The sequence below is a fragment of the Equus asinus genome, chromosome 1, assembly GCF_041296235.1.
Source record: "Equus asinus isolate D_3611 breed Donkey chromosome 1, EquAss-T2T_v2, whole genome shotgun sequence".
NCBI lineage: Eukaryota > Metazoa > Chordata > Mammalia > Perissodactyla > Equidae > Equus > Equus asinus.
Genome location: NC_091790.1, coordinates 28,634,284 through 28,651,050, shown reverse-complemented (window position 1 = coordinate 28,651,050; position 16,767 = coordinate 28,634,284). Strand labels below are relative to the sequence as shown.

Here is a 16,767-nt window from a genome sequence, read left to right as displayed (position 1 = left end):
TCTTTTTCACATGCAAACCTACCTTCCAATCTCACTAGACAGCCTTGCTTTTTACTATACAGAAAAAACTTGGCCCATGCAGTGGGGTAAGGTGTGATGAGAGAAAAACGATGCAAACCACGTAGACTTTGGGGTTAGGTCGGTGCAACCAGTTCCTTGTGGTAAGCCAGACATGATTTTTAAAATATCTTAGCCTCAATTTCTTCATCTATAAGAAAGATGTTCAAATAATTCAAAATTAATTTAGGTAAAGAATTGCAAGTCGTTAAGCACTACCTTTGAATTTCAAAGGAGGCAATGTAATTACTTTATGAGAGTCTTTACCCACAGGGAGGATTTTCATTTCTGGAAGGGTTTATAGCAGCTCTCCCTCAAGATTGGATCAGATTGAGGTGTGCCATATTTTTTCAGGAAAGAATCATTCACAGCATAAATAGAGAGAACTTACTCCCATGGGGTCTGGGGCACAGCATGAAGTAGCCCACTTCAAGCTAAAAGCCATATCTTTGAAGTTTCCTCTTTCATCTTAAAAAGTTGTAAGATATTCTCTTCTACTCTATAACATACTCCTGTTTATTGTCAAATAAATTTGGTATTCTGATTTACCCTTCTCTATAATGCTATGTAAAATGGACACTTGAAGACACTCCCACGCTTATACAAAAGTATCTTTTCTTCCTGGCATGTTATATTACCTAGCAGTCTGCATACTATTTAGGTCTAACAGGAAAAATATATAGATCTGTATACACATAGAAGGTCTCTAATGCTGTAACACACAAAAAAACTTCCAACATTTTTTCCATTGCAGAAATAAAGTCACCTACTAAAAAAGGCCATGTTAAGGATTTCACTTAAATTTATGTGAGTATATGTGGCGTCTCTGATGAGGCTCTTCAGAGCCTGATGTTTGGATAAAACCACCAGTTCCCATCTGATGCCAAAATGTCAGGAAAGGACTAAGTTGGTAGAAGATAGCCATTAAGCAATGCCTCAAAAATTAGACAGAAAAAGAACTTATATATTAATTCTACACCATAAAAGAAATGCCGAATATAACCAAAATTAACAAGCGAATTGACAAGAGAAGCCTAAGACATAGCAGATGCATTCAAAGGGAAAGTAACTAAGATCCCATTTCTTATCCCTCTTTGTTAAATGAAGGAATGAATGCACACCAAAATACTGTCAAATGATAGCTACACTCCCTCAGGAACACCAACAGCAAGTACAAATGGACTTCGAGATAAATCTTTGCTAATCTCCAAACCCAAGTAAATCTCTCAAGCCTGCAATCCAAGGCAGCATTGTTTCAATAGGCTGAACCAATCTTATTTTAAGACATTTTTGAAGGCAAGAAAATTATAAAAACTAGTTATAGCAAACAAAAATAACACCCAAAACAAGTCTTTACTGGAAGAGTCGAGGAAAATTGCAAGGTAGTACTAATTCTTAGATTTAACGTCCTACTGGGAACTGAGTTTTAAACCATGTTTCTGGAAGATTAAATTTTGACTGTGCACACTTAGTTTGTCTTCAGCTTTGTAAACTGAGGAATGGCGAACAAAGGTGAAAAGAAGTACAGGGATGGACTAGGCAGCTTTAGAAGGAGCAAAGAGGGGGAAGAGTGGAAATGATTTTTTTCTCTTTGCCAAGTGATATCATGGTAATGATTTTTCTCTTTTGTATGTTTTCAAATTTTACACTTTTAAATTTCAAGAAGAAGAATATTGTAAAGTAAGATGCAAGGAGCACAAAGACTGTTTTCCCCAGGAGGTACCTGAAATGAGAGTGAGCTCTGAGTCACACATATGTAAATCTCACATTGGCTTTGCCCATGTCATTTTTTTGTGGTCGAATATTGTTATTCCTGAGTCTGGGAATTTTTTGAACCTTTTTGATGTAATTTCTATTGGAAATACTTAAGAATACAGCCATTCTACCTTCAAGTGCTGTTACTTTCTGCTGTTGGCTCAAGTTTTCGCTTTTAGTTCAATTCAATACTTTTTAATCATTAACCTAAGACTATCAACTGATGACCTTGAGTGGATGAAGATCAACTCACTGATGTAGGAAGTAGAAGGGACTGTAAGTCTGGATGGCAGATGCGAACCTGCTGGTTCACACAAACCCTCAGGATGTTCTGGCTCTCAGATGGTTCACTTTTTTCTTTAAGAGAGGAAAATATTTTCTATACCCTGTAAACTCAAAGGACGTGAATCATGTAACTGACTTAAATTTTAAGCCTAACACCTGGAAATGAATAGCACATCTATCTTATATATTTTTCTACATATTACAACCACATACGTGTGCTCTGGAAGGCAGTATCATTGGAAACCTCATCTTTACTTCTGCAGCTGTTGGCAAAAGGGACCACAAACAAATGTCTTCTCAAATGATATGATCGATTTATAAGCTGTGAACAAGCACTGTTCCTATCTTTTGCAGTCCTTTAGAACCAGTCAGAGCCTTACAGATTACCTACTTCAATTCTTCGACTTGATAAGGAATCTCAAGGCCTAAGAGATTATGCTATTTTCCTAAGGTCAAAAAGTTAGCTTAGTGGTATTGAATATCCTTGAATATAATTTATTATACACTTGTTAAGAATTTTTATTAAGAAGGTAGACGAAAGAGATTTTTCTCTCTTTTTATGCAAAGTATATGTTTATAGAGCACAAAAACAAATAAAATTCTTTCTTTGCTGCCAATTATCTACAATCTTTTTCAGAGGATAGAAGCATAGTGAATACTTCCAAACTCATTCTATGGGGCCAACATTATCTTCTTTTTTTTTTAAAGATTGGCACCTGAGCTAACAACTGTTTCCAATCTTCTTTTTTTTCCTGCTATTTTTTTCTCCCCCAATCCACACAGTACATAGTTGTATATTTTAGTTGTGGGTCCTTCTAGTTGTGGCATGTGGGACACTGCCTCAGCGTAAACTGATGAGTGGTGCCATGTCCGTGCCCAGGATCTGGACCAGTGAAATCCCAGGCCGCCGGAACAGAGCATGCAAACTTAACCACTCGGCCATGGGGCTGGCCCCCAGTGTTATCTTAATAGCAAAATCAGACCACGACAATATAAGAAAAGAAAAATACAGTCCAATATCTCTCATGAACATAGATGCAAAAATCCTCAACAAAATGTTATCAAATCAAATCTTAAAAAGTATAAAAAGAATTATACACAATAGTCAAGTGGGATTTATCCCAGGTATGAAAGGCAAATTCAACATTCAAAAATGAAGGAATGTAATCTATCATATCAACAGACTCAACCAGAAAAATCACATAATATATCAATAGATGCATAAAAAATATTTGACAAAATCCAACACCCATTTATCATAAAAACTGTCAGTAAAGTAGGATTAAGGGTAACTTCCTCAACTTGATAAACAACGAAAATCTATAGCTAACGTCATACTTAATGGTGAGAAACTGGAAGATTTCACACTAAGATCAGGTACAAGGCAAGGATGTCCTCTCTCACCATTCCTTTTCAACATCATACTGGAAGTCCTTACTATACAGATTGGGAAAGAAGACATAAAATTGTCTTTGTTCACAGATGACATGATCATCTATGCAGAAAATTAAAAAGAATCAACCGAAAAATTCCTGGAAAAAATAAGCAATTATAGCAAGGTTGCAGGGTACAAGGTTAACATGCAAAAGTCAATTGCTTTCCCATATACCAACAATGAACAAGCGGAATTTGAAATTAAAAACCCAATACTATTGACATCTATATCAACATCATCCCCAAAACTGACATACTGAATTATAAATCTATCAAAACATGTATGAAGCCTATATGAGAAAAACAAGACTCTGATGAATGAAATCAAAGAAGAATTAAATAAATGGAAGTATTCCATGTTTGTGGATAGGAAAACTCAATATTGTTAGGATGCTAGCTCTTCCCAATTTGATCTATATATGCAATGAAATTACAATCAAAATCCCAGCAAGTTATTTTTATGGATACTGACAAACTGATTCTAACATTTAGATGGAGAGGCAAAAGATCCAGAATAGCCAATGCAATATTAAAGGAAAAAAATGAAGTTGGAGGACTGACACTACCCGACTTCAAGACTTACTACAAAGCTACGGTAATCAAGACAAGGTAGTGCTGGCCAAAGAATAAACAAACAGATGAATGGAACAGAACAGAAAGCCAAGAAATATAGACCCCATAAACATAGTCAACTGATCTTACAAAGGAGCAAAGGCAATATAAAAGAGCAAAGATAGTCTTTTCAACAAAAAGTACTGGAACAACTGGACATCCACATGCAAAAAGATGAATCTAGACAGAGACCTCACATCCCTCACAAAAATTAATTCAAAATGGATCATAGACCTACACGTAAAACATAAAACCATAAAACTCCTGGAAGATAAGATAGGAGAAAACCTAGATGGCCCTGGGTATGGCATAACTTTTTAGATGCAATATCAAAGGCCCAGTCCACGAAAGAAATAATCAATAAGTTGGACTTCATTAAAATTGAAAATGTTTGCTCTGCAAAAGACAATGTCAAGATTATGAGAAGACAAGCCACAGACTGGGAGAAAATACTTGCAAATAAACAAATCTGATAAAAACTTATCCAAAACATGCAAAGAACTCTTAAAGCTTAACAATAAGAAGCAAAGAATCCAATTAAGAAATGGGCCGAAGACCTTAATAGACACCTCATCAAAGAAAATATACAAACAGCAAATGAGCATATGAAAAGATGCTCTACCTCATAGGTCATCAGGGAAATGAAAATTAAAACAACAAAGAGATATCATTACACACCTTTTAGAATAGCCAAAATCTAGAACACTGACAATACCAAATGCTAGCACGGGTGTGGAGCAACAGGAACTCTCATTCATTGCTGGTGGGAATGCAAAATGGTACAGCCATTTTGGAAGCCAGTTCAGTGGTTTCTCACAAAACTAAACACTCCTACAATATAACCCAGCAATCATGCTCCTTGGTATTTACCCAAAGGAGTTGAAAACTTATGTCTATACAAAAACCTGCACATTGATGTTTACAGCAACTTTATTTATAGTTGCCAAAACTTGGAATAAACCAGGATATCCTTCAGCAGGTGAATGGATAAATAAACCATGGTACATCCAGATAATGAAATATTATTCAGTTCTAAAAATATGAGCTAACAAACCATGAAATGACATGGAGGAAACTTAAACGCATATTACTAAGTGAAAGAAGCCAATCTGAACAGGCTACAAACTGTATGATTCCAAACATATGACATACTGGAAAGGGCAAACGTATGAAGACAATAAAAAGATCATTGGTTGTCAGGGGTAGAGGGTAGAGCACAAAGAATCTTTGAGGCAACAAAAATATTCTGTACGATGTTATAATGATGGGATACATGTCATTATACATTTGTCCAAACTTAGAGAATGTACACCACCAATGTACTGCTCTAAAAAATATTGTCTTCAAAATTCATACCTTGCATTAGTATCCTAAGGAATGCACAGAAAAAATATTTAAAGATAGATTAATGCTATCCTCTAGTTTTAATCTACTATGGGGTTAACTATGTCTAATTTGACTAATGATGTATGAGTGGTGCACATACAAAAATAAAATAAACATAAAATACAAATAGATACCCCCAATTTTTATTTTCAAATATGTAATTTATAATGACTTTTGATTCACCTTCAGGAATACACAATATTTCAAAATCAAAATCAAAGGAATATATCTAAAGTTGAACTCACAAGTCAGTAAAGCTTATATTAATAAAAGACACACTCACATCAAGTATTGTGAATAAGAAAGTAATTGCAGAGGCCGGATCTATTTTCTACATTCTTCCTAAAGCTTTCATACTGAGAAAGTATTTCATTCTTCTCTCACAATAGAAAATGCAAATGAGCAAGAAATGTTCAAACTTGCTAATAACAATTTTAAAAACCAAATATTAATTACAAAAATAATTTCCTTTAGCAAATTGGCAAAGACTAAAACTATGAATGTAATGTTGGAAAAGATGAAGGAAGAAGCCCTCTCAAACATGAGCATCACAATCTAAAATGGGGCAGCGTTTCTGGAAATAAATTTAGCAACTACGCATCAAGAACCTTCAACATGTCCATTACCACTGACCTTCTATTTCACTTTCTATGACTGTGTTCTTAGATTCAAAGCATGTAATCAACGACTTCTGTAAAAGGATATGGATTTTAGTCTTAATTTAATGTGCATATGTTTTAATTAGCAGTAATCCAAATCACCAGCAATAGAGAAATGATTAAATGAGGTAGAGTATTCCCATATGATGGAATCTAAGGTAGCTATTAAAAATAAAACTTGTTTCATGGAATATTTTATGGCAGAGGACATTTATCATGATGCCATGTTAAATGGAAAAAGCCAGATACAAAACTAAATATACAGCATGATTACGTATAGCTCACACACACGTGTACACCATATATACATGGAAATATTCAGGCATACTCAAGATACTGGAAAGAATTAAACTCAAATATTACCAACTGTGAGGGTAAAATTTCTAACACTTTTAATATTTTATTGTGAGTAAATTATTTTTACAATAAAAAATAAAGCACTAGTAGGAAAAAAAGACCAACAGCAATCAGCCAAGTACAATGTAGCTTTTATGACATCCCTATGCATGACTCCATCAACATAAAAGAGAGTCCCTTTCTCTATCCTACACATGGGGCATTCCTCTGCTGCCTTATATGAGAAAAGACCTTATTCAGTCAAGTGGTTGGTTATATACGCACTTAAATTTAACTGAATACAGTAGTTTCTATTTATAAAATCACCCAGAAGTAACAATAGGAAAAATTTTATTGCCATCAACAATATTATTTTTCCAGCAATTATCTCCCTACATATCTGGTAGGTGGTTCATTTCCTTCAAAAGATGTTGAAACTTGTAAAGGTGACAGCTTAGCAGCAGGAAATGTGGAGGGCGATGCTCATAGTAAGACAGCATGATCAACACCACATATTTTAATGCCATCTTTCTCAACTTTAATGGAGGGTTTTAAAACACTGGCTGGTGGGCTGCATTCTGACTTACAGAAAAATGTTTTGAATTTCTCTTTAGAAAAATTGAAAAGTGACTTTAACGACCTATTGCTTTCAGAGAGCTGAGCCCTCCTTTTCAGCAGTTTCCAATTCCTTTCCTGAATTACCAGAGGAATCGGCTGTCCTTCTTACGTGTTGAAGGCATTAGCCATATACAATCATTCACCTTGCCAAGGGCGGTTGATATGCTGCGTTTTAGGCAATATTGTGGTGTTTCCTGCCACAGTAGGAAGTATGTATGCAGCAACAGGAAAACATCTCACTTTTAGTCCTTCTTGGAGACAAGTTTGTTCAACAGATGTTGTTAAGGTTTTCAGTCTTCTATTAGTCAACATTTTTATTTGAATTTATTAAACCTTTTAATCTGAATTTATTTGAATGCTTTATTCAACATTTTTATTTGAATTTGTTAGGAGTATTAATACCTGCTAATCACGAAATCCTAAGAGTGTAAAGCAACTTTAAAACGCCTTCTAGCACAGTCTGAAGGACCAAAGAGATACAACAAGTAAATGACCAGGGTATTTAGCTGTCTTTGCTTAAAAGTCTGGAACAAAAAAGATTCTTTGACTTTATTCATTAATTCATTCTGGCATTTCACTAAATGTTCTTCCTGTTATCAGGGCTAAGACCTCTCTGTTGCAACGGGTGCTTCTAGCCAACCTCAGAGAATATATAATAAAGCGAATTTCTTTTACTCCGTTCATTTGAATAGTGTGGAGTAAGGACTTCTACTCTCAACCATCTTCTGTGCAGATGACAAAGCACAGGGCCCTTGGCACCCAAACTATATATCAGATCTAGATATTTCCCCTTTTTCCCAACAGAGCATCTCCACATTTTCTTTCTTTCGTTATATTCACTGAGAATTTAAATAACTAGGTCCAAACCAGTTACCTGCTTTTATTTTGGGGGGTATCAATATAAGCAAAGTGCCAACATAAGTACAGACAGATATGCAGAAGAATTGAAGTATATGGAAAAGACATTTTTAAAATAAAATGTTATGGGCTATATAGTCCAAGAAAAAATGGTGTTCATAAATTGTTATTGCATTCTGAACATTAGCATCATGTGTTAATTTATTTTAGAACTCTCTGATATCATTACACGTGTTTATATTTTAATATCAACTAAGATGACACTATTTTTAGATATAAGTCATCTCACTTATATCCTAAGACCCTATTTGACTACTGACTAAACTGAGGATTTGGCATTTTAAATAGTTCCATCACATTAAATTATACCCACATTGGGCAGACAGCATCAAGGTGAAGCTGACATTCTTCAGAGAAATCACTGAGGAAGGCTCACAGGAGAGGATGCTATTGGAAAGCAAGATGTTGAGAGTAACAATGTTCTCAGATGCTTACCTGACGTCTGTACATGTTATGCAGGTGATGTCTCGACTATTTGTCGTGATCAGGTTCAAAGCTACTGAAGTTTCCTTGTCAGCGGTCGGGTGTGCTCCACATTTAAAGAAAAATTCCTGAAAGAAGGAGAAATACAATCACACACGAAATCTGGCTGACTATTTCCCCCTCTCTAGACATTTCCACAGGAAACAATCTCTTCAGACAAGAGAAGAAATCTATCACTAGGTATGTGTTAGAAATAAGTTAGCTTCAAATCTTTTTAGGGAAACTAATGCCCTTGTGCCAAACTAGTCAACAATTCCCTTCTTAGAAGGGTCCTTGTGTCTGTGTGTCTGGGCTAGTCTTTCCTTCTTTTGCTCTTTCAGCCACGGACCGGGGGGAAACACTCTGTGCCCCTGGTTTAGCAATGCCCTTTGGTGATAAGTGAGTCTAGTAGAATAACACAGTGTAGATACAGAAGGAAGCTTGAAATAGTATCTCGCAAATGAGGAAAGGGAGATGCTGAACCATGAAATGATTTGCCCAAAGTCAAACAATCAGAGGTGAAGCCAGGACGTTACCCAGACGTCCTAACAAGAAACCCAGTGCTTTCCCTACAGCGTCCCTACACAGTTGGCCAGTTAGCAACAAGAATGTGGAGCAGAGTGAGGAATCAAGGGATCCCAACTATAAATAAGCACGCAAGTACATGCAGACTCACAGAGTAGCAGAAGGTGATTCTCCCCAGCCTAATTTAGAGCCTTGTGCCTCTTTCTGCCTCTTTTCAGCATCCCAGAATTTCTTAGGAGATACAGCCCCCACTCCCCACACCAGGCACCTGGGACTGTTCCAAACCCATACCTCTCTCCTTCTTAGATCCTTTCCCCAGACTCGTCCTGCACACACTCCTTTATTTTAGCTTTTCACCTAAGTCACATTCTTTTGATTGACAGCAGTTTCCCTTCTCAATCAAAATCTTCTTTCTAGTCTTTGTTTCTTCCTTCTGTTACTTCTATATTGTCCACACACCCCTCTCTACCCTTCACACACCAAGGTGTTTGGTCAGAAATTGCTCAGCTTCATCCCAAATAGTCTGTACACCTTCCATGATAATAATACCCACGAAGCCAAATGTTCTGAGACTGCAAAACCTTGATACAAATGTATCACTGGATGCCAGAACGCTTGCACACTGCGCTTACTCCTCCATTGGTGAGTAACTACTTGGACGTGAAAAGTATCTTCCCGTTAAGGACTAGACCTGGCGTCAACAGATTTTTAATAAAGCACCAGATGTTCAATGTTTTCGGCTTTGCAGGCCATGCGGTCTTTGTCACACTTCTCAGCTTGGCACTGTAGCCTAAAAGCAGCCATGGACAATATGCAAATGAATGCATGTGGCTGTGTCCTAATAAAACTTTATTTATAAAAACATGTGGCAAATTGAATTTTGCCCACAGGCCATAGATTGTCCACCCCTACACTAGTCTCTGAGATATTTGTGGAATCTCTTATTCATATTTGTATCCTAACAGTGCCTGGCAGAGGTTATACATTAGATATATTTTCTTAAATGAAAAATCAATAGATTTATTTAATAAATGCTACTGGTGTCCCTTTAAACATTTGACAGCACCACCCTTAATTTGTTCTTTCCCTTCTTGTAGCCAAACTAATCTCATTCTCGTCCGACCTGACATACAGTGAGCAACACCTGTGGGTCTTCAGCTTCGGCGTGCATCAGAATCACCCAAGGGGACATTGCTTGTTAAACTAGACATTGCTGGATCCCACACCAGATTTTTCTACTTCAGTAGTTCTGATGAGGGGCCAAGGATTTGCATCTCTAACACGCCGCCAGGTGATACTGTTACTACGGCTCTGGGGATCAGACTTTTGAGAACCATTGAGTTACACCAACATTACAGTAAAAGGAGTAAACTCTTCTTATGCTTCGGAAGACAAGAACTGTAGCAGACCTCACTTATTGCATCTGAAAATAATGCCATATCTCAAGTAAAATGTATTACTCTCCAACAACTTGGAGTGTGCCATTGTACCGAGAAGCATCTCAAAGCCAGGTGTCTGGAATCCAGGCTGGTCTTAACTGCAAGTGTCTTACTAATCCCAGACAGTATAGCTGCTAGTTAGCTAGAACCTATCCTAGCTGGGGCAAATGGCATAGTAGCTGCCCACCTGCCTGCAGTTGTCAGCCCCAGATGAGGGTGTGCCAATAGTCTTGCTACAATAGATGGGGTGTGCAGTGCATCTGAAGGGAACCCATTCAGGCGGATCTATGGAGTCCTATCCGTGAGCCCAGGTCTTTTTCTGGAGCAGCATGGAAATCATACTGATTGTTCCCTTTTCTTTTTTAACAGGGAATATTGTCCTGTTCACTCAATCTTTTGAAACTTTACAAATCATTCAAAAAGGCCAGTTCAAGGGTACTGAAAAAAAGAAAAGATCTAAAGCAATTCCTGGCCACCAAAAGAAAAAGTTTGGAGGAGACGACTGACCCTTATGAAATACATTGAGCTAGCTGTGACTGCTTTTTGCAGACGTGAAAAAATCCTTACTCATAACACAATGTAGTTCCTCCAAAATAGCTGAGTTGGCTGGACTATTGAGAAGGTATTTCACATACAGATAAATAGATAGATAGTATTTATATTTTTTCTTAGCTTGCAGAAATCTACCGATAGATGTTCAGCTAACAGATCACAAACTGCTCCAACATCAGATAAAATTCAGCCAGATAGAAGCCAAAATTCTATTTATTGGATACGTTGTGTGTTTACAGATAAGAAGCTACAGATATTTGGAAAATTCCACTAATTCGTATGGTGTGATCAAATTAAAATACAAATTACCAACTCTGGTTTTAAAGTATGTATGTCTTATCAGTGAATTTCAGAGTTTTCTCCACAAATTTCTATGAAAAGAGGTTCTTCTGTAGTACTAGAGTAATTGGCAAGAATGATGGAGGGTCTGAGATTTCCCCCAGCTTTCAAGCTAACAGGTTAGTCTGCCACAGTCTTGTGGATGCTGGCAGAAGACAGGAGACTCCTGGGTCAGAGACAAAGGGCTTCATGACTCAGAGCCCAGGCAGAAAGAAGTATGGACGCCATGTTTATGTCAGTTCTCCTGCGCCCCAGCTCCCACCGGGATGAAGTGGATAATTTAAGCTAGATGCAACAAATGCAGTGGTTCTGCATCGCAGCTGAGGACCATGAGGTTAGGGAACTCAGATCTCTTACAAGGAGCTGTAAGCAAACCTTCCTTTGGTCCTGAAGGGAGACACTGCCTTCATCATACCGGATAATAAGCAGATCTTCTTTACAACTTCCTTGAAAAGATCGTCCAGAACAAAAGGGTGGTTAGCACTTCCCTCCCAGGATGTGCAGAAACATGAGAGAACCCTGGAACACTGTCTCTCAATAGTAATAACACCTTTTCTTACAGATTAATCACAAGAGCGATCTGGTCATTTCCTGTCCTATACACTCAGTGGGCTGGCATCTTCAAAATCTTTCTGATATTTTCAGTCTGCATTCAAAACACAGAAACAGTAAAGCAACTCAAAACAGAAGTAAGGAGAACATTTTGAAAAAATTGTACCTTGGGTATCTCAGCATGCTCAAAAAGGGTTGTCATCTCACAGAGAGCTGCGTGATTCTTTTGGAGTAATTGTCTGTGACTTCTTCCTTTCTGTGTTTTGTTTCCCTTGATTGTTGAGGTTAAAAAAATCAAGGATGCCAAAGCTAGAAAACTCTTCTAGCTAGAGTCCATGTGATGTGGTCAGAAACCTGACAGTACCATGAGATCTGGTCATCAGGGGCATGACACCATCTGATCACCACGAGGGGCCCAGAGGACACTTCAAGCTGGGCTGAGTGACAGCAGTTATGTCCCAGAGCCAGGCTGCTCGAGGAGGCATTACTCTAGTTCCAGTGCATCTGGGGTTTGACTAGCAAAGTTACTTCTGTGTCACTGGGGAAACAGTCCCCTGTGGGTGCAGCAGGGAAACATTCTCGTTCATTCAGGAGGACATCTGTCAATCCTTGTTCATGAGGGAGGACAGGATCCTTAAGTGTCATTAATAAAGAGCGTTAAGGGGTCCATCCCACCTTTTACAAATGCCAGCTCACAGATAAATCAGCTACAAAAAACCAAAACAAAACAAAAAACCAAGTCCTGTTAAATTAAATGAATTCCTCCACCTAGCCAGGGGCTGTAGCCCCCACTGGCTGGCTCAGTTCATTTAGATCCATCTACTCAATGCTGGGAAACCATAATTAGCTATGAAGCTAAAATCTAGGGAAGTAATTGGCCTTTTTTTTTAATGATAGTGTAAACTATTTTTAAAAACTGAAAAAAAAAAATCCCAGAATAAAACTTTAAAAAATGTGCTTGGCTTTACAATGTGGCTGTGTTAAATGTTATAGAAGTGTTTTCTACCTTATTAGTACTAAATAGAAAATTCAAAATCCAGCAGAGTTGTATTCTTTAAGTTCTTGTAAATGTACTCACATTTTCACCATTTCTGTGAATGAGGCTATGATTTTTTCCTTCTGCTCTCACTGAGTTCTTACATTTTATCATAACTCACCCATCCTTTCATTTCAGATCATAGAGATCTGACCCTCTAACTGAATTAGAACCCATAAAAATCAAAGATGTACCAACAGAAAGACCTGTGAGCGTTTCAATCCAACTGCTGGTGGCATTCCTGGACGCCACCCTCTTCCTCCTCGCTCCACTATGCCACTTGTCTCATGACACTCATTACCAGTGTCTCTCACAAAGGGGACAATGATAACAAGTATGGGAATGAATAAACAAACAAGCAAAATCTGAAAATTTGATTAATACCAAGAACTCAACTGTATAAAAACTTATAGGATCAGACACTTATGAGTCAACTCCAGGCACAAATTGATGTGTTCCAAATTACTACAAAAATAACTCGCAACTACCATCTGGAAAGTCCCGCTTATCCCAACCACAATCTAGTTTCAAATCTGAAAAAATAGCAATGAGACCTGACTTCTCCTTCGCCCATGAACCCTCTAACAGCTTTTACTGAACTTCCTAAAGTTAACAATTTTTACAGGTATTGCTTAACAATTATACATTTTCTAAATAAAAAATGGTTTCCATCTTTATGAAGAGTTAAACTCCGTGTTAGTCTCCAAATCCTTCTGAGTTAGTATCACTCAAAGGAAACATACATTTCTCTTGATTCAGTAAAAGGCGCACACAAGTTTGACTAGAAGCCTGCAGTGGATCTTTGGTTTGTACTAAACAAGTAAGTGTTCATTTTCATGGGTCAGCGTCAAGTTAGGGAAACGGGCCATACTGGGTAGTTTAGCTGAGCAAATTTAATACTGGGTTTCTAGCTGCAAAGGTGATGGAAGCCCAGAAGAGCTAAACAGGGACAGAAAGCCATCTGAGGTCAGTAATATCAGGGGCTCCAACCACCTGGAGTTGGAAGACGGTGGGAGGAGGTGGCATTACCACCACTCAGCAGCTGGGCTGTCTAGTGGGAGCTGGGAGGATGAATGAGATGCAGCCACTGCTAGAGCTGCCTCCCAAAGAGATAGGGGGAAATATCCTGGCTTTTGCTTTCTCTCTGCCCTCCCATCTCCCACCAGTGCTCTCCTGGGCAAAGCCAGCCTGAAGCAAGGAAAGGGAGCTCTTGAGTTGTTTTTGGCCTTGGCCAGCCCAACATGCCAAGCAGAGAGGGGAATGGCACGTGGATCTGAAAGCATCCAGGTGACTGTGCACCATCAGGAGGCAAAGCCAGTCTGTAAAGCCAAAATTCTTCAACTTTCACCCTTTGTTAGTGGTGACATTCTACTTAGCCTCCATAAAAGAAAAAAAGATACTTTCAGATATGGTTCTATAAAATGTACTAAATAAAGATACATAAATATTTACACTGTCTGTGTACTGAGTTTAAGTTCAAATAAGCCTGTCAAAAGATTGTCCACCCAAATTTGCAAATAAGATGAGCTGAGGACACAGGGCCATTGTCTTTCTTTATGAGATAAAGTAGTAATAAGCATCTTACATCTATATCAAAGAGGTCCTCACAGTTACCAAGTTATGACAGACAGCCTGTCACTTAGAATCAACCTAAATGTATCTCACAGACCTAAAAATTCTGTCAGTAGCGAAGAACAAACAGCCACCCCCAGCTCCTCTCTCCTCAGACACGGCAAGCCTAACAGTTTCTCCTTGGGTTAGATGCAGATTCTTTTCTAAGAAGCAACTTTTAGCTTGAAGTCTTATTATCCATTCAGAAGTTTCACTATTAATATTAATACTAGGGTTTCATTTTTTCTGTAAGCTAAAAACATGACAAATAAAGCCTAATTACCACACTCTCTGCCTGGTACAGAAGTCAAGCCCATAAAAGAGACGTGTCAAAGCCTGTTCATCTTGTGATGCTATTAGCGGTCCTCAGCCTCCATGCTGAAGTGTTAGACTCACTTTGTGTTGTATAAATCTAGCAAGTAATTACATCAGTTTGGATATAAAATGACTATGCAACTTGTTAGATTGCCTAATACTTGTAGACTCTGCTAATTTAACAATGCCAGTTGTAAAGTTAGGATACAACTAGATAAACAAATAAGACCTAAAAAGTTAATGAGTCTGTTATCACGTTTAATAACAAGTTTACTTTCTCTTAATGAGGTGTTAACAAAGTCTCCAGATGATATGCAAAGTTTATCAGGAAAAAGAAAATCAATATACTCCCACAGAAAGCAAAAACTATGTCAGAACTTTGCTGAGAAGGTCAGTTTCTGACCACTGTCAAGCCTTAAGGAAGACTGCCCACCTTCACCAAACAAATACAGGATTTTAAAAATTTTATCTTATTATCAAAGTTAAAAGTACAAACCAGGTCCGTTCCCTAGGCCAACAGATAATAGGTAATAAAAATAAAATTCCAAAATCCAAAAGGTTCTGAAAACACAAAGTTTTATTTTTTTCTCTAAATTTTGGTATTAAATTTCATTTATGGAAAAATCTGACATGAACTGTCATGACATTATTCCTAGTCTATATTTATCCAACTTATTGTAACTATTTATACTTTTCTCTGCAAAATTACTGTTTTTTAAAAATGATAGGGTGTAGACACTCCTGGAGAAACTTTAGAGTTGCAACGTATGAATTGCATAACCTTTCTAAAATCGAAAAGTTTCTAAATTTAAAAACCTTCTCACTCTCAGGGTAGATAAGTGATTACCATTCTCAAACATAAAATTATCTTAAATTCTTACTACTCCAGCAGGATGACCATTAAAGAGACACAGACTTTTATGTTAATCACTACAATGGCACTTTTAGTTCAGTCCAAATTAATGGTTTTAGTCAACTTGAAATATGTATATAAATAAATCCATCTATACTAGTAAGTTTCCCTTCAATGCCAGATATAAACAATAAAAAGTTTTTAATGGCACATGCCTTCAAGATGAAAGCTACAAATATAACAACGCTTATCTTTGCCTTCTACACCTGGATTGTAAGTTCCTCAATGTGCCTAGTTTATTCCATCATAACATCACTCAGTCATAATTTATGGTTTATTATTCTAAGAATTAAAGGGGGTTTGTTAGAGAAGACATTTCAAATGATTCCTGAAGAGTAAAATAGAAGGTTTAGGGTCATTACTGATGCTTATAAAACGCATGAATTTATATAGATGGCTTTGTTCAGACAAGAAGAAACAATCCTACAACAGAAAATTGAACTCACAGCTGTAGAGAACAGATCAGTGGTTGCCAGAAGCAGGGTGGGTTGGGGGTGGGACAAAGGGGTGAAGGTGGTCAAAAGGTACAAAATTCCATTTATAAAATAAATAAAACAAAACAGCACAAAACAATCCTCTTCCTCAGCTCTAGGCAATTGCTCAGACATGCTCAGATCTCTGTACCTCTCTAGCCCAGGATGAACAGGTGGATCCGACTTAGTCAGAATACAACATTCCCCTATCTATGACCACAGCAAGACACCTGTCTGAGAATCAAGTCAGTGCTCAGGAGGGAACAGGGACAAGAGATGGAGAGACAGAGCCCCAATGACAGCGTTTGTGCCCTGGGTTCAGCTGTGCCTGCTCTCCTCCACTTACATAGTTTATTACATCCACCTCAAGTAATAACTATGTTTCCAGGGATTTTTTTCCCCATGTTTGTTCATTAAAAGAAAAATGTGATACTTTCTACTTGCTCAGCCCTTGACCAGAGGCTGGGGATACAAAGGTACATGAAATCCC

General features: G+C 37.6%; 1 protein-coding gene across 15 annotated transcripts in view; it reads right to left on the bottom strand.

Annotated features, from left to right (window-relative positions):
• The window catches only part of PRKN (parkin RBR E3 ubiquitin protein ligase), a 1,201,475-nt gene that overhangs the window by 547,106 nt on the left and 637,602 nt on the right, over positions 1 to 16,767 (bottom strand). For all 15 annotated transcript variants that reach the window (XM_070520140.1, XM_014858373.3, XM_070520396.1 and 12 more), the window contains one exon: positions 8,496 to 8,611. In XM_070520140.1, coding sequence (XP_070376241.1) covers positions 8,496 to 8,611 — 116 coding nt within the window. The remainder of the gene's footprint in view (positions 1 to 8,495; positions 8,612 to 16,767) is intronic.